This window comes from Procambarus clarkii, chromosome 22, assembly GCF_040958095.1.
Source record: "Procambarus clarkii isolate CNS0578487 chromosome 22, FALCON_Pclarkii_2.0, whole genome shotgun sequence".
NCBI lineage: Eukaryota > Metazoa > Arthropoda > Malacostraca > Decapoda > Cambaridae > Procambarus > Procambarus clarkii.
In genome coordinates, this window is record NC_091171.1 from 7,610,847 (window position 1) to 7,630,481 (window position 19,635).

General features: G+C 41.7%; 1 protein-coding gene across 1 annotated transcript; it reads right to left on the reverse strand.

The window, feature by feature from the left end:
• Window positions 1-6,368: 6,368 nt before the first annotated feature.
• On the reverse strand, window positions 6,369-17,117 carry LOC123757273 (rhodopsin-like). The gene is made up of 2 exons (XM_045740817.2): window positions 17,043-17,117; window positions 6,369-7,629 (listed from the first exon to the last, which is right to left on the reverse strand). The coding sequence occupies exon 2, from the start codon at window positions 7,627-7,629 to the stop codon at window positions 6,496-6,498; it is 1,134 nt and encodes a 377-aa protein (XP_045596773.1). The 5' UTR covers window positions 17,043-17,117; the 3' UTR covers window positions 6,369-6,495.
• Window positions 17,118-19,635: the final 2,518 nt, after the last annotated feature.

Below are 19,635 nucleotides of genomic sequence, written 5' to 3' on the forward strand. Positions count from 1 at the left end.
TTTTGGAACATTACTGCACTCAGGCAGCTCAAAGACAATCCAAGATGGTAATCAATTCCATTTTTAGTGGTAAATGTTTTGATTAACTCATCGGTTCTGTCATGCATTTGAAGACCAACAAGGGAAGGAATCTACAAAAGAAACTCTGATCCCATCATTATTTATTTCATTATATCCGTGCCTCGCTTCAGATACAAGTATGCCTTGGGGAGCAAAGTGCAGTCAAGAATGACAAGGAGTCACTTACAATTAACGTGTCTGCTTTGAATTCAAATACTAGTGTGAATGCAAAGATTATGGCAACCAATTCTGTTTGAAGAGTGGAGGCCCAGTTATTTATACGCACTCCACAGTCATAGGAATAGGTGTCGGAAAATCCGACACCATTTAATATATCATACAGATAATAGCTGTGTTGTATAAACAAGTTAACCATAGAAAACGTAAGTTGTAGTGGAATTACCGTCTATAGAAAACGGGATATCATCACCACATACTATTATATTCTCCACCTATTATGGTGGGAATTATTCTTAAATACATTAGTCTTTGAACTTTACCATCATAAAAATATCTCATATAAATTAACTTAATTATCAATATTAAAGTAGAGTAAATGTGACCCTTCTATCACTTTCTGAAATCTGGACAATGTAAGCCAGGCGTCAGTGGGGAAGGAGGGCAGCATTGTTGTTGATACTAGACCAGAGGCTCACGGGAGCAAATGCGGCTCCTGTTAATTTTACTTGGACGTAGTGTTATGGAAACCAAGGGTGTACCATTTTCAACACGCTGTCAACAAATCAAGTTAAGTGTTCTTTCCGAAACCCAGTATCTTTCATTTATGGCCATTAATGTCATTATATAGGGTGACCCGGTTAGAGCACGTGGAAGCCTCAAACTAAAGGTAATTAAGCCAGGTCTTCAATGTTCCATGTACAGTATTTTCTCTGATATAGCTTGTCATATATAGGTATCTGGCTTCAGCTAGCGCCCTTTTGACAGGTCAAGACGAGGAAGACTTTGTGCACCAGTTACTGGGTGATGGAAGCTGCCTCAAAGAGGATAATTTGGTGTCTACACCCTAGTTATACCTGGTGGACTAACCTGCTGTACTATAAGATAAGGAACCTTTTCAATGTATGTAGTTACTGTAGTTTGATTGGCTGCATATATATTAATTTAATAACCCCCCCTAATGTGTAGAGGATCGATTTGTGAGATTAAGAGATTATTGCAGAAATACAGTCCACTTATCATTATACAAATTGCTATCAAAGTATATAAATTAATGTAAATATAAATTCATATAAATTAAATAAATATAAATCTCACAGGTCGGTTCCCACATTATTTGGTCCTTCGAACCGGATGACGGATTATTTGATCCTTTGAACCCACATTTGGTCATCTTAGTACCGGATGAACCAGTTAACCAGTGGATTCATTAAATAAACTAGTGTAGTGTGATTTAAACAAAGCCAGTCAAAGACAGCGGCGAAGCCTCGTGGGAGCTCAGGAGCCCCCCCCCTCAACTGAGTTCAGCCTCATCAGCGGTTTCATGCACACCCACAGATATTTGGTGGCGTGTTATTTCGTGAAATGACAGCGCTAATATTGAAGCCAGCCAAAGTAGTGGCTGTGGTGTCGCGTGATTCTACGAATTTTGTGGAGTTTATTTCGCGAGGTCACTAATAATATTTAATACTTCTAGATAGTATTAGAAGTTTCATAGAGGCAATTAAGAGGCTATTATCAATAATTGTGTATATTATTTCTCCAAATAAAGAATTATTTAATATATATTGCACTAGTGATCACAGTATAATATTTACTAATTGCCAACCCACAACAGGGTAGGATATGACTAGTTGAACTATTATTGCTCATCCTAGTCCCATTATTACCATAGTCAGTTGTACTATATTGAACAACCTAACACCATTAATGAATGGTGCAGACCCTATTTTGGGTGTAATTTTTATCAACTCGAGTTGAGTTGTGTATATATAATAATTTACTTATGATCATTACACCTTTGAGTGATTAATTAGTGTCAATACCATCCTAGGGTGATATAGAAGAGCTAACCTAAAGGTACTTCCAGTGACACTGGTTTATCACTCAAATCATTAGTGTGGATGATTGTATATATATAATGTGTATTAATTTTAAGTGCTAACCTCTAGTAGAGGTAGGATTACAGCCTAGCGAGTGCAGAATTTACCCTAGGCTACCATCAGTGCTTGTTCAGTATTATGAGCAACCCAAGTACAAGCCCCACAAGGCTTCACCAACTGGCCAGTATGGATAATGCTGGCAATGAGAAAACTGTCATACATCTAGTACTACAATTGCTGGATTTACCACAACCTGATCAGACTGCTGACTCATTACAATCCTTCAGCATGGAGTTTGAGTCACTACTAAGAACATTCAGTCTTAAGGTTGATATAACTACTAGTGAATGGATGACCAAAGTAGTCCTTCAACGAAAATTGTCCAGCGATATACTAGATGAATTATATGCACATCAACATAACACCATCCTGACAGTCAAGGACATCACTGAAGGTTTACATTCCATCATAAACAAACGACGAGCAAATGAGGAAGTTAAAGCCTCTTGCAAGCCTTCAGAAATAGAAAATAATAGTCAATTAAAGGGTAAAACAACCACCCCAAATAAACATCAACCAATTACTCAAACATCAAGTTGCAGAAAATCTGACAATGCAGCAGCAACCTCCAAGCCTACTGTTACTAGTTCACCCAAACCGGTAACTTCCAAACGTGCAGTAGGCTGGGGGACATGTATGTTCTGCAAAAAGAAACATTCAACATACTGTTGTGCTAATTATCCAACCAGAGACACTCGTATGGAGCGACTCCAGGAATTAGGGAGATGTTCAAGGTGTCTCAAGTCACACAACATAGACTATTGTGATACCCAATTCAACACCTGCAACAGGTGTAGAAGAGGTAGACACCATGCAGCACTGTGCAAATATACGAAATTAACGTATTCAAGACCCAAGGTGGAAGATAGCATTCCCACCACAGTACAGTACTGCAAGGTGCAACCAACAAAGAGTGTCCAATCGGCAAAGTCTAAAGGTAATACGACTTTGCCTACTGCCCAAATTACCATCCTGAATAAGAGGGCCAAGGTCCATACCCGTGGGTTGTTTGACCAAGGATCCCAGAGAACATATATCACTAAAAAGCTGGCAGATGAATTACAATTAAGGCCTGTAGCCCAGATGTCATTCAACATCTCAGGGTTTGTAACAGATGCAGGACCTCAAGTCTACCAGGTGGTACAACCATCAGTACGTTTAGGCAGGTACGTCTGTAGAGTACAAGCCATTGTGGTGGACAAAATACCAGTAGACCTACAAGTTCAAGGTCTGAGAGCAACAGCCAAATTCCTGAGAAATAGAGGAATAAAATTGGCAGATAATATTAAGTCTGATCACCTCACCGACTTCGGTCTCCTTGTAGGGACAGACTATTGCCATCGATTCATCGGTAGCCCTACTAAATATCAGGGTATAACCATGTTAAACTCTGCAGGAGGTAAATTACTCTCAGGCCCAGTATCAAGCCTGAGGAGACCTATGCCTGCAGATAAACAATACCAGTAGAAATCTAAATTTGTCAGCTGATTATATTTCTCCAGTAGCATTATACTAAGGAGATTACAGCTGACTATACCAACAGAGGTTGATGTTAGTATCATCATTTGAAGCTGAAGATGAGTTCATGAGGCCTCAGTGGCAAATCAGTGAACAGTAGCCTAAAACAGCTACAAGTCACTGCGACCAATGTCACTGAACCCACTGCAGTCTCAGAACCATACTTTACTTTAATGATGAGCTATTCAATCTTCTGAATCAATTAACTAAATTAAACCCCAATAAATTTGATGACTGATTTGATACATTTATTATTTAATCAAGATGTATTCCATGGGCCTCAGTGTTTATATATCAGTGACCAGTTACCTGAAGAAACTTCAAGTTATATCAAATGTCACTGATCTCACTGCAGTCCCTGAATCATACTTGACTGTAGTACTTGATCACATCCAGTCTTCTGGGTTAAATAATATGTAATTAGGCTTGAATATTAGCCTTTCAAGAGTTGACAGGGAAATGAAATTGCATTAGACTTCTAACCCCTACAACTCTAGTACGGGACATCCGTCCTGTACGAACAGACACACAAACGTGTGATTACTAACTACTAACATCAAATTAATCTAATAATTCGAAGGAGGAGTATCGGTGTTCGTCTGTTCTAAATAGGACTTTGACCCGTGAGCAGCCCCCTGGGGAATTATGTCGGAAAATCCGACACCATTTAATATATCATACAGATAATAGCTGTGTTGTATAAACAAGTTAACCATAGAAAACGTAAGTTGTAGTGGAATTACCGTCTATAGAAAACGGGATATCATCACCACATACTATTATATTCTCCACCTATTATGGTGGGAATTATTCTTAAATACATTAGTCTTTGGACTTTACCATCATAAAAACATCTCATATAAATTAACTTAATTATCAATATTAAAGTAGAGTAAATGTGACCCTTCTATCACTTTCTGAAATCTGGACAATGTAAGTCAGGCGTCAGTGGGGAAGGAGGGCAGCATTGTTGTTGATACTAGACCAGAGGCTCACGGGAGCAAATGCGGCTCCTGTTAATTTTACTTGGACGTAGTGTTATGGAAACCAAGGGTGTACCATTTTCAACACGCTGTCAACAAATCAAGTTAAGTGTTCTTTCCGAAACCCAGTATCTTTCATTTATGGCCATTAATGTCATTATATAGGGTGACCCGGTTAGAGCACGTGGAAGCCTCAAACTAAAGGTAATTAAGCCAGGTCTTCAATGTTCCATGTACAGTATTTTCTCTGATATAGCTTGTCATATATAGGTATCTGGCTTCAGCTAGCGCCCTTTTGACAGGTCAAGACGAGGAAGACTTTGTGCACCAGTTACTGGGTGATGGAAGCTACCTCAAAGAGGATAATTTGGTGTGTACACCCTAGTTATACCTGGTGGACTAACCTGCTGTACTATAAGATAAGGAACCTTTTCAATGTATGTAGTTACTGTAGTTTGATTGGCTGCATATATATTAATTTAATAACCCCCCCCTAATGTGTAGAGGATCGATTTGTGAGATTAAGAGATTATTGCAGAAATACAGTCCACTTATCATTATACAAATTGCTATCGAAGTATATAAATTAACGTAAATATAAATTCATATAAATTAAATAAATATAAATCTCACAGGTCGGTTCCCACAATAGGGGCCATCTCCCGCTGTCACCATAGGACTGGTGAAGGAGCCATCAGTGTAAATAACTTGGGAGAGCTGATGGAGAGAAGCAATTTGCATAGATTATCCTCAATATAGACAGAAATCCCAGCAGTGTGATATATCAATAAGAAAATCTACCAACTAGATTAGAAATCATCCAATAAGAAAATGGATTTTCTCATTGCAATATCATGTTACTGTGATTTCTCTGTGTATTGAAAAAGAATACACAGTCGATTACTACCTTTGTCGTCCAATAATCAGAGATAGAATTACTGAACGACAGAGCCAGAGTGCATGGGAAGGGGGGGGGGGGGGGGAAGGGGGGAATTATGGGAAATCTTGGTTCGGCTTCAGTGGAAACCTCCGGACCAAGATTTACTACTCTTAGTAGAAAGGTACTACTCTTTCTGTATGTTCAGCAGAACCTCAGGTTGCAATTATTTTGACCATGTTGGCCTAGTCGTCTAAAGCATGCGTCTGGGAATACCCAGCGCATAGGTTTGAATACTCATCACGCCTCCTGTGGATTTTCTCATACTCAATATAGCTTATATGAACTATTTGTCATCACTTGGTAATGTTTAAATAAGAATAATTAATGTGTAATATTTCACGTGTAAGATACCTAATACAAGTAATACTAGATTTGGTTTAGTATAACATCAAATGAACTCATTCGTAATCTTTAATGCAAAATATGATTATCTCTGGCATGAGGGTGGGGAAGGGGGGGGGGGGGGGGTAGAAATCCTAAGCTACTCTATCACTTTGAGATGTATTTCTTTCTTGTCTCAATAAACACACTTGAACTTGAACTTGAATCTCTGGCATAGTAAATGTATACTAACAGAGCTTATATTATGGACGTGGAATGAAAATTATGCAATAGGAATGTAATAAGAGTTAAAGGAGATTCCATCAGTGTTAGGCTATTTGTATTTTTATATTATTTGAGATCAAATTATTTTAATAAAGGCATATAAACATTTGTTTGCAAGGGGTTAAGAAAATAAGTACAACGTATGGTGCTGGGTTTATTAAAATCTAGAGAATTTCTACATTCAAGGAATTATTTTAAACTACATTGTATGATATATAATATGCATACAGTCGTTGATCAGTTGAAGTACGGAGTTCCCCACAAAAGTCTAAGCACTTTCTGCCTTTTCTTCCGCTGAGCTGGTGGTAGTTGAGGCACTTTCGCTAACGTCATCACTTTCAGTTTTGCAAGAGAGACATGGCAGCTTCTTCTCCATGGCAGCGCGGTACTTGGGGTGGCTGATGGCATACACAATAGGGTTGTAGACAGCGTTGGCCTTGGCGAACACGTAGCCCCAGATGGTATAGACAGGAGACAGGTAGGACCTGGCGAACATGCCGACCCAGTTGATGAGGAGATAGGGAGTCCAAGCAATGAACCACAGAGCCACTGTCGTCATAGCAATCTTGGCCAGGCGGCACTCGGCAGAAGTCTTCTGTGCTTCTTCGTTCCTCAGGGACTTTATTCCCATCTTCTTGGCCTGATCACGCATACCTTTCTCGTGGGCAGCAACAGCCTTGATGATGAAAACGTAGCAATAGATGGTAATGGCGAGAGGGAGGAAATAGACCCATGTGGAGTAGACGTATAGGTAGCTGCGGGATAAAATGTCCTCAGACAGATAATCAGTACCACAGCCAGTAAGGTTGCCCTCGGGAACGTAGCGGTTCCAGCCGAAGAATGGTGCTATACACCAGGTAATAGATAATACCCATATTGTTAATATCCACAAAGATGCTTTCTTTGTACTAAGAGGCTCACCAGCCACTCCCTTAACAATGACATTATAGCGGTCAAAGGTGATGAACACCATCGTCCAGATGGATGCACAGCCGCACAAGTTTCCGAGGAAGGCATAAACTTGACAGAATGTGGGGCCAAGTGTCCATGTGTGATAGTAGCATGTGACCATCATGGGAGGGAACATAGTGAACATCATGAGGAAGTCGGACATGGCCAAGTTAACAACAAGGAGATTGGCAGGAGTGCGGAGAGATTTGGTGTTCATGAACACCCAGATGGTAACAAAGTTACCTGCCAGGCAGAGTATGCCGGTGAAGAGCATGAATATTAAAAGTAATGGATACATCATTGGGTTCATGGGGGGATATTGGTACCAGTGAGGATGAATCATGTGAAGGATGTCTTTAGGGGCCATGTCCACAACTGTGAAGTTCCCATAAGGGTTGGAGGATGGCAGGCCATAATCATCCATGGCAGGTTGGTTGTTCCAGTAAGACATCTGTAAAGACATGTATTTTAATACTTTATTAATAGAATCTACTTTAAGAAACAATACAATTTTTAACATCTCCTAAGGACAGTGGTTACATGATTTAGTAACAAGAAAGTTATTACCTATTGCTTACACCTCTCCCCAAGACACCTGACTTGATGCCATAAAAGCAGCATCAGCCGTCATTCTCGATTACGGGCTCACCATAGCCCGTGCTACATGGACACTTCATCCTGAGTAGCTAAATCTGAAACAACATCAGTCATTCTCGACACCCAGCCCCGCTCCTGTGCCAGGTAAGTCCACAACGGGCTCACCATAGCCCGTGCTACTTGGAACTTTTTGTTCCAAGTAGCGAATCTTAACTTAAACAACGTCATTCTCGATCAGAGAAGAAAAATGACTCGAGTGGTGTGCCAAGCTAAATCAGCATACATCTTTGGGCGACATCTGGAGGCAGATCAACAAGGCCAAATGAAAATCGCCTCCTGCTCTGCCGCACCATGTTCATCCAGAGCAAGAAGCAGAAAGGCTAGCAAATCTATTTGCTTCAAGAGCCAGTTCCACTCAACTTCCTCAAGCAACTCTGACTCACCAACAAAGACTTCAAGCAGCAAGATGGGAAAAAAATAGATGATGCTTTAGCCTTACCTGACGAACTAGACCAACCTTTCAATCTGAAAGAATTCAAAAGCACTACAAAGAAAACTAAAAATACAGCTCCAGGTGAGGGCAAAATTACTTACAATATGCTGGCCAAGCTAGGAGAAAAGGGTGAAGAAGCTTTCTTGAATCTCATCAACAGAGTATGGGTGACAAGAACCCGTCCACTCTCCCATTATAGCTCCCATTCCAAAACCTAAAGACCCAGGAAATCCAAGACCCATCTCATTAACAAGCTGTCTTTCCAAAACTGCAGAAAGAATGGCTCTAAATCAAATTGAATGGAAAGCCAATCCACTACACCAAAATATGTTTGCTTTCAGAAAAGAACCACAGAATGCCTTACCTCCCTCCTGGATCAAATCGATGACAAACCTGGAATCCTTATTTTTCTCGACCTTGAAAAAGCTTTCGAGTTAGCCAGTGCTCCAGCTACACTGTGCTGCCTTGTGGATAAGGAAATCAAAGGGACACGCTCTTGCCTTTGCCAAGAGAAGCCTGCTTAACCAAGAAGCTAAAGTCAAATTCCAAGGAAAAACACCGTCCTCAAAAAGGCTGGAAAATGGGACCCCGCAGGGAGGAATACTAAGCCCCTTCCTCTTTAACTGTCTCATGGAACAATTCATGAAGCTCAAGCTACCAAAAGCCAAACTGCTTAACTATGCAGACGACTTTGTGGTCATCATCAATGGCAAAGGTGCAAGGAACCATGCACAAAAATGCCTAGATATTATCAGCAGGGAAGCAGAACGCATAACAGTGAAAATAAACAGCAATAAAACCAAATCAATGGCTGTTAAAATGAGAACTCAAGACATCAGACTCGCAATACAAGGACATAAAATTGAGTGGGTTACCACTTTTCAATACCTAAGAGTCATAATAGACAGCCAGTTGAAATTCATTCAAGAAATTGAATATCTTCGGCAAAGTTGTAAAGCTAGAAACTCAGGTTTGCCCTCACGCTAACAAGTCTTAAAGATAGTGCATCACTACCAGTACTCAAAATGTACTAAGTTCAAGCAGTTAGGTCACTCATTGACTATGCTGCTCCTGCTCTTACATCCCTCAGTGATAACCAGTGGGAGAAACTGGAAGTGTCTCCAAATGATGCTCTCAGAACAATGCTGGGAGCACCTATATGAAAGCGTAGAAAGAATCTAAGAATGGAAACCAATTTACCAGCATTAGAAAACAGGATCAAACAAAGGATAGCCACCATAACAGCAAAACTTGTTGGAACCACCGCCAGACTGTCAATCAAAGATAACATTCACAGATCGCTTCATAGAAACCTTCAATATAGACCAAGTGCATGGACGGATAATCTGGTCAAGATTCTAGAGAAAGTGGACTTGAAATGGACCATTAAAAACAAAGGGGTAAATAGACCATATCAGCACTTTCGGCAGGCTCCTCCATGGGAAGAATCGAGTTTAAAGATAATCATTGAAGGACTACCAGTTAAAAAATCAGCATGTGACTCGAAGAGGCTCAAAGCAGTCATAGAACAACAAATGTAAACTCATGAAAAACGCAGTTTTTCAGAAAAAGCATGTTTTTTTTACCGTCACAGACGTGACATCTATATTTTTATTTTTTTATTTATTTAGGTACGGTACATACATAAAGAGATTTTACAAAGTTTGTTGGGTTAAAAGATAGAGCTAGTACATACAATGCCTAAAGCCACTATTACGCAAAGCGTTTCGGGCAGTTATAGTATGTATATAAAAACCTGCTCGGATGCGAATGGAACGATGTATGAAAATTTCAAAGCAAACGGTGAAGAATTTTCGGAGATTAGCGGTTATGCACAAACGAACATTTCCATTTTTATTTATATATACTAGCAGTACCCGACCACAGCAACCTTCCCTATCCTCCAGTCTTCCCCGCCATTTCCCCCTCACCCGTCCTCTCGGCCTCCCAACCATTCCCCACTCCACCGTCCCCTCGTCCTCTCCACCATTCCCCACTCCACCATCCCCTCTTCCTTCCCACAATGCCCCACTCCCCTGTCCCTCCCACCATTCTTCATTCCCCCCATCCGCTCGTCCCCACCATCCCAAACTCCCCCGTCCCCTCGGCTTTCCCCACCATTCCCCCCCTCTTGTCCCCATGTCCTCCCCACCATTACCCCCCTCCCTTGTCCCCATGTCCTCCCCACCATTCCCCCCCATCTTGTCCCCATGTCCTCCCCACCATTACCCCACCTTTCACTTGTCCCCATGTCCTCCCCACCATTACCCCACCTCTCCCTTGTCCCCATGTCCTCCCCACCATTACCCCCCCTCCCTTGTCCATGTCCTCCCCACCATTACCCCCCCTCCCTTGTCCATGTCCTCCCCACCATTACCCCCCTCCCTTGTCCCCATGTCCTCCCCACCATTACCCCCCCTCCCTTGTCCCCATGTCCTCCCCACCATTACCCCCCTCCCTTGTCCCCATGTCCTCCCCACCATTACCCCCCCTCCCTTGTCCCCATGTCCTCCCCACCATTACCCCCCCTCCCTTGTCCCCATGTCCTCCCCACCATTACCCCCCTCCCTTGACCCCATGTCCTCCCCACCATTACCCCCCCCTCCCTTGTCCCCATGTCCTCCCCACCATTACCCCCCTCCCTTGTCCCCATGTCCTCCCCACCATTACCCCACCTCTCCTTTGTCCCTTCGTCCTCCCCACCTTCTCTCACTTCCGTGAGAGGTGGGGAGGAGAAATCAGAAACATTGAAATTTGTTCATGTGATGCATCACGCAATTGTGATTTCTGTGTGTAATTTGTTCATTGAAATGGAACTGTAACATATTTAGTATAGCGTGCATGTTGCTGTTTTGTGCAACAGATGGCGCTGTTTTTCAAGAACGCATGTTTTTACCTGTCATAGGTGTGGCATCTATATAGTAGATGCCACATGAAAACACGCACGTATTCGAATGTAACGTTGTGTCAAAATTTCAAAGCAATCGGTAAAGAACTTCCGGAGATTACAGCGTGTATTGCTCTTACGTCCAACAGATGGCGCTGTTTTTCAAAAAAGTTTTTTCCGGTCTCAGGTGAGGCATATATATATATATATATATATATATATATATATATATATATATATATATATATATATATATATATATATATATATATATATATATATATCGTACCTAGTAGCCAGAACGCACTTCTCAGCCTACTATGCAAGGCCCGATTTGCCTAATAGGCCGAGTGATTTTCTTTATTTTCAATAAATTGTTTCCTATTGGTTTATTTTAAATATTATTATTATATTATATTAAGAACATAAATTATTGATTTAGTTATGTTAGTTTAGGTTAGGTTAAGATAGGTAGGGTTGGTTAGGTTTCGTCATATATCTACGTTAGTTTTAACTCATTTAAAAAAAATTAGCTCATTCTTAATGAAATGAATAGCTTTATCATTTCATAAGAATTTTTTTTAAATATTGAAATTCTGGAAAACTTGACTTATTAGGCAATTAGACTTATTAGCTTAAGACTGGCTGTAAGTTGTGAACATGGTAGGTAGTGACGTTACATAACCAGAGTGGAGTATAAAGTCTCTGTATTGACATACAACACAAGTCAAAGTCCTCTCTCCTACCTTCAGAAAAACTTATGAAGGCAGGAGAGAGGTAAAAAAAAAGTCCCAGCTGAAGTGACAAATGGCAAAGTCTAAACTTTTCGCTAAATTAGTCAAATTCCACAATGACTTGGCAACTGACAAAGTCATTTACTCGTCTTCCCATATCAGAGTTACAATGTCTCGAAATGTGGCAAAGTCAGAATTCTTCTCTCAGAAGTCTACGTTCCCACACTAGGAATTTAACTATGTTCATAAACTAGGAAATTCGGCAAAGTTCACAAACCGTTACAGACAAGGCCACGATTAGGGAAGAGGTGGGACAAAGGGGAATTGGGGGGGGTGAAAAAAGAGAGAGAGGAGTGAAGTGGAAAGAGGGGGAACGGGGAAGAGAAAGCTTCCATATCTCTCTAAGACAAAATGTTTGTCTGTCTGTCCAAAGTTAGAGACCAGATGCTTAGGACTAGCCTACCCAAATTTGCAAGGGGGGTGTCTGAACTGGTATATGGGACTGACATAGGCTGGTCGAGGTAGGCCTCAGTTAAATGCTTTAATAAATATTTGCAGTTATAGACATATCTGAGTCATTTCCATGGTCTTTCATGGATTCAGTTGTGAAATATGGCGTGTGGTTAACGTGGATTAACCCGCCTTTAGGCCGGAACGCGCATCCAATAAAGACATTAAAAAATATTGGAGGAGGAATAATATTCTGCGATTCAAAGTCTGCTCTTCAAGCAATCGAAAACTTCTCTTGGAAGATCGACAGCAAGAACCTAATACTCCCAATTATAAATGACCTAATTGATGCACAGAGTAAAGGGTCTCGAATCTCCTTTGTATGGATACCCTCACACATAAATATAACCCATCATAATGAGACAGACATTGCAGCCAAACTAGCGTGTAACAAGTTTGAAGTTGAATTAGATCTAGGTATCCCCATCTCTGCTGTCAAAACTGTATTGGTCCAAACATTCAGATCTGATAGGAAAGAACTTACTGACTCCCAACGACCTGAAAGTACTAGTATAAAAAGCTATGATTTGTTCAGATCTGAAACCTACATCTATGGACAGCACAAAACGTCCACTAGACTGTGCGACACAGTGGTTGCAAGGATCAGGTTGGGTTACCGTTACCTGTGGCAGGTGGCTGCAGGTGACGGGTCTCCCAATCCTGAGCACTCCAGTTGCAAACTCTGTGAGCAGGAACTACGGCATGATCTCCCGCACTACATCACTGAATGCCCAGTTATTAGACCTTTCAGACCAGTTGGCATGAGGTACCTGGAGCTTTGCAATTACTTTATTCACTCTCGTATTCTTGAAGATATCCTCACAGTATACCCAAAATTTGCCAGTGCAGGCTATTAAACACATGGCCCTGTATGACTAACCATCCTGCGAGATGGGGACTTGTATTACCACTGCTACCTTATTCAATCTTGTGTTGTTGATATCCTCAAAATGCATCCGGAGTCTGCCAGTGCAGACCGCCTATCACATGTCTCTGTATGACTAACCATCCTGTGTGATGGGGATTTTATAGCATCACCTAGTTAGCTTTTTTTGACACACTGTACTCCACTTCATATAGTCTAGGGTAGCTGCACTAATGCAGATGTACCTCATAACTTAATAAAAAAAAAAAAAAAAAAAAAAAAAAGCGCATCCAATTACTTTATTCACTCTCGTATTCTTGAAGATATCCTCACAGTATACCCAAAATTTGCCAGTGCAGGCTATTAAACACATGGCTCTGTATGACTAACCATCCTGCGAGATGGGGACTTGTATTATCACTGCTACCTTATTCAATCTTGTGTTGTTGATATCCTCAAAATGCATCCGGAGTCTGCCAGTGCAGACCGCTAATCACATGCCTCTGTATGACTAACCATCCTGTGTGATGGGGATTTTATAGCATCACTTAGTTAGCTTTTTTTTGACACACTGTACTCCACTTCATATAGTCTAGGGTAGCTGCACTAATGCAGATGTACCTCATAACTTAATAAAAAAAAAACGCCATCTAAAAGTTTAGCCTTCCTGCCTCTTGGCGGGGTCCCACTCAGCGATACTTCAAAATATTTTTAATCATTATGCGTTTTCTCAGTTATTTTTGGGCTTATTGCTAAATTTGGAATCAAAATGTTCGTAAATAAACTCTATTTTAATTAGATGCTTTATGGGTCGATAGATAAATATATAAACTAAATAAAGACGTTAGAGATAGAGAGATAAATAAAGAGAGAAAGAGGTAGAAAGATTGAGAGATATAACTAGGGATAAATAACTAGAGATACTAGTAGTAGTTACCGGCAGATCCTGGGTCTGTTTGTCTCACCCCCCCCCCCCCCCACACACACTGTTTTCCCTCCCAGCTCTCTCCTCTCTGTCCCCCCCCTCTCTCTATTGTTCTTCGCCTCCTTTCTGTTTCTCTCTCCCTTTCAGTCTCTATCCCTTTCTATCAGTCCCCCTTACTCACTCACTTTGTCTCCTCCCCCACATTCTCTTTCCCGCCTTTCTCCTCTTTTTATGTCTCCCTTTCTAACCCCTCTATCTAGCCTGTTTCCCTCTCTTGCTTCTTCCCCTCTCTCTTTTGCCTGTCTCTTTCCCTCTCTCAGTCTTCCCTATTCCCCTGTCTCCCCATTTCCTCTCCCTATTCCCCTATCTCCCCATGTCCTCTCCCCATTTCCCTCTCTCTCTCTCTCTCTCTCTCTCTCTCTCTCTCTCTCTCTCTCTCTCTCTCTCTCTCTCTCTCTCTCTCTCTCTCTCTCTCTCTCTCTCTCTCTCTTTCTCTCTCTTGTCTTTCTATCTCTCTCATACACAGAGCATGTAAAATTAATTATAAAATCATGAAAAAACTGCTCAGAATTATCAAAAGCCTGAAACACAAGACAATGTTAGACAAAAATAATGCGATAGCAAACTGTATGAATAGGAAGCAGACAAGGGAAAGAAAGCAGAGAAAACAGACCTCATTATGTGAAACTAACCTAATCCAACTCGACGGTAATGAATTAAAAGTGAAACAGAAACAAGAGCAAATGTTGATTACTTATTGTAATACAATATATATTGATCGGTAAAATGTCCCATAATGACCGACTAACAACAAAAGCCCAGAATTGCAGAACTGACCAAAATGAGAGCTAGTTAAGCATGTGGAAATGACAAAAAAAACAAATTAGACATTTCTGTTAATGTCAACGTTTTAGATAGCTACAGTGCATCATGACAAGGATTAAGACAAACATAACAAAGTAATACATTCATCGTTATACGAAAATGTTTCCTTTTTGACCAATGTAAACTCTTTGACACTGCACGGGACCATATAAACACACCCTGCAGGTAAGGATGAATAATTCTTTATAACAGAAGAGGTTACAATGTTGTTGCTCGTGAAAACAAAGTTGATATTGACATTCTTAATGATGTGGGACAGTTTTAAAAGATTCTAAGTATAAGGAAAACCACTTAATTTTGTAACATATGAGTTGTTTTCGGCATATCACTTGAAAATGTCGTTTTTGCATGTCGCAGGACAATGCCAGTAACTAATCTAGGATATTACAACCTCGTCGTTATTTCATACATCTTGGCTATTTTCTCGTCAATAAATTCAGAACTACAGACTTTAAGTAACATAGACGAAAACCTGAATATTTGACCTTGATGAGACTAGGAACATAATGGACATAGGAGCAAAAATTTAGTGGCATTCCTGTAGACACTAAACTTCTACCTGCTCTATAAGAGTCCCGGTAGTACAGTCGGGCTCGTTCTCGACTCACAATCGAGAATTCCGGGTTCGAATCTCGGGCGGGAGAGAAATGGTTGAACGCATTTCCTATCACCTAAAGCATCTGTTCACCTAGCAGTAAGAAGGTACCCAGGAGGTAGTCAGCTTGTTGTGGGGTTGCATCCTGGGCGGGGTCAGTGATTCGATCTTCGGTATACATCTTGGCTATTACCCACTGCTCCACTGTATACTACCCACTGTATAAGCCTAACGTATATAAATACATTCTGGCTTTCTGTCCCCCCGACACAATAAATTATTATTTATAAATCTTTATATCCAAAAATGGTAACACGCCATTTACTTCTTCAATACGCATGTATAGGAGTATAGTTTTTAAATTGTCATCCACACTTTCGTGGAAATAAACATTTCATTCACCTGGGCTCTAGGAGACTCGAACCGTGGACCCCACGCGTGTGAGGCAGAGTCTATAGCCAATGTCGATAGCGTGTGGCATGGGCTTCTCATAGCCCAGTCGATAGAGCTTCGGCCTCACACGACTGGGGTCCGCGGTTCTAGTCTCCTACAGCCCAGGTGAATGAACAGTATAATGTATGTTAAGGCAAAAAATGAAGCATAATTGTGCTGAGTTAGCATCACGTAAAGGTGTTCACGGCTGCTGGGTGTTGATCACTGACAAGAAGGTATTCCTATGAGGGGGCCTTCAAGAACACCATATTAAATATAAGACGAATTTCATCTAGGAAATTTGCCTGCCTGTTGAGGTATGTTATAACCTAGTTGCAAGGGTGTGTCTCTCATTCTGCAACTCACAAATTACATTAATCATCGACTACTTTCATTAATTTGTACTCCTTTTACAAGGACATATCTAAGACTGTGAGACAAAATGCCAAGCAGGGCCACAAATTTAGTAATAATTAAGCTTAATCCACTAACCGAATACCTTACATTCATTCACTATTAAAAGAAGAGTTGTGTTGGTTTGTGTGAACTTTACAATGTCCACAAAAGGAATTCTCCACATAAAGCTTGTTTACAACCCCTTGCCACAAAAATAACATGTGAAACAAAAGGTATATTATGTAACAACCAGATACTTGTTTACTTTGCACAAACATGTCAAATTTTAGTACTCCTCCCACTCAATATACACAGCATTTTTTATCTTGCTTTGGCAGCAAGTTGATAAGACAGTAATGACGACAATACAAAGATAGTATGCAAAATTGTGTCCAGTGAATATTAACCATACCCAAACTGTTAGAGATAACTGGACAAAGAAAGTGCCGTTCTAGTTTTCAGCAAACAAATATCTAAAATGTGACAAAATACAGAACAAATGTATTGAATAATATTGGAATTGAAATTTGTATTAAGAAACTTACGTTTCAAGGATGAGTTGAAGAACTTTCCGAGGAACTACTTCAATCTCTTTCGCGGTGCTACGACAGACGACTTCTGCCTGGAGTTACTAGACTCTGCCTTATATATACCCGTGGCTGCTCTGTCCGGCAAGGAAAGGATTAGAGTATTTTATGGCTTCTTGGAAGGAAAACTGCTCCCAAGTTAACTGACTCAGTAGTATTATGGTGTGTAGTCCCAAGTAAAGAGTGACCTAATAGTGTTCCCTCTAGGAAGACTTCCAGTTTTGTCTGGAATTAAATTTGTTATGTACTCTATTATCAGTGTAATACGCTCATGTACATCATCATTATTTAACAAGCAATCTATATATTTTTGTATTTGTATGGAATTAACTGGGCGCAAATCCTTAACTGTAGCCAGGGTACCCATTCACCCAACAGTGAACGGGTACCTGATTGTAAAAACTCTTGTATATATAAAAAATAAAATAAAATAAAAATTAATTTGATTAAACGCCTTTTTTATAAAAAAACTTCAGATACGACTACAAGTGTTTTGTGAGTGTGTAGTGCGTCATAGTTTTTACACACTGTGTATTCCCGGAGCCTCGTTAGTTGCCATAGGTATAGACGGAAAAAAATAATGTGAATCGGGATTAATAATGAGGTACAATGCTTAAAACATTTATTGAAATTGAAATGCAATAAACTAAAATCATAGGCATGCAAATGGACTTTAATCACTTTCTTTGATTGAGTGCTGAGTAACTCATTAATCACTAGGGGGGCAACTTTATAGCCCTGTCCACGTTGGAGAGGCGAAAATTTAGCATATTAGTGCTGGTTAGACCTGTAATTATACATTGCCTTATTACATTTGCATTATGTTAAAGTTGCCTTATTCACGTTGTAATGAATGAGTTGGTTAGTTTGGGTTCCCTCTTTCTTTTCTCCCAGATCGTAAATGTAATCGCTATCATGCGTTATATTAATTGTTCACCTTATGATTCCCTATAATCGGGGACAGGAAGCCTCGTAGGCTTATGCTAACCCCCAACCTAAGCCTCTTAAGTTGGGGTTTTCAACCTGGGGTACACCAGATGGTTTATAAGGGGGTACGCCAGGGGTTTATTAGTTTGTATGCCAGGGGGTTTATAAGAGGCTTCGCCAGGGGTTTGTAAGGGGGTACGCCAGGGGTTTATTAGTTTGTATGCCAGGGGGTTTATAAGAGGCTTCGCCAGGGGTTTGTAAGGGGGTACGCCAGGGGTTTATTAGTTTGTATGCCAGGGGGTTTATAAGAGGCTTCGCCAGGGGTTTGTAAGGGGGTACGCCAGGGGTTTATTAGTTTGTATGCCAGGGGTTTATAAGAGGCTTCGCCAGGGGTTTGTAAGGGGGTACGCCAGGGGTTTATTAGTTTGTACGCCAGGGGTTTATAAGAGGCTTCGCCAGGGGTTTGTAAGGGGGTACGCCAGGAGATTTGTAAGGGAGAACGCCAGGGTTTGTAAGGGAGAACGCCAGGGTTTGTAAGGGAGAACGCCAGGGTTTGTAAGGGAGAACGCCAGGGTTTGTAAGGGAGAACGCCAGGGGTTTATAAGGGGGATACGTCAGGGTTTGTAAGGGGGATACGCCAGGGGTTTGTATGGGAGATACGCCAGGGGTTTGTAAGGGGGATACGCCAGAGGTGGTTTGTATGGGGGTACGCCAGGGGTTTGTATGAGGGTACGCCAGGGGTTTGTATGGGGGTACGCCAAGGGTTTGTATGGGGGTACACCAGGGGTTTGTAAGGGGGTATGCCAGGGGTTTGTAAGGGGGTACGCCAGGGGTTTGTATGGGGGTACACCAGGGGTTTGTAAGCGGGTACGCCAGGGGTTTGTATGGGAGATACGCCAGGGGTTTGTAAGGGGGTACGCCAGGAGTTTGTAAGGGGGGGTACGCCAGGGGTTTGTAAGGGGGTACGCCAGGGGTTTGTAAGTGGGTACACCAGGGGTTTGTAAGGGGGTACGCCAGGGGTTTGTATGGGAGATACGCCAGGGGTTTGTAAGGGGGTACGCCAGGAGTTTGTAAGGGGGGTACGCCAGGGGTTTGTAAGGGGGTACGCCAGGGGTTTGTAAGGGGGTACGCCAGGGGTTTGTAAGGGGGTACGCCAGGGGTTTGTAAGTGGGTACACCAGGGGTTTGTAAGAGGGAACGCCAGGGGTTTGTAAGGGGGTACACCAGGGGTTTGTAAGGGGGTACGCCAGGGGTTCGTAAGGGGGTACGCCAGGGGTTTGTAAGGGGGTACGCCAGGGGTTTGTAAGGGGGGTACATCAGGGGTTTGTATGGGGGGGGTACACCAGGGGTTTGAAGGGGGTACGCCAGGGGTTTGTATGGGGGGTACACCAGGGGTTTGTATGGGGGTACACCAGGGGTTTGAAGGGGGTACGCCAGGGGTTTGTAAGGGGGGTACGCCAGGGGTTTGTTAGGGGGTACAGGGGTTTGAAGGGGGTACGCCAGGGGTTTGTAAGGGGGGGGTACGCCAGGGGTTTGTAATGGGGTACACCAGGGGTTTGTAAGGAGGGAACACCAGGGGTTTGTAAGGAGGGAACACCAGGGGTTTGTAAGGGTGTACACCAGGG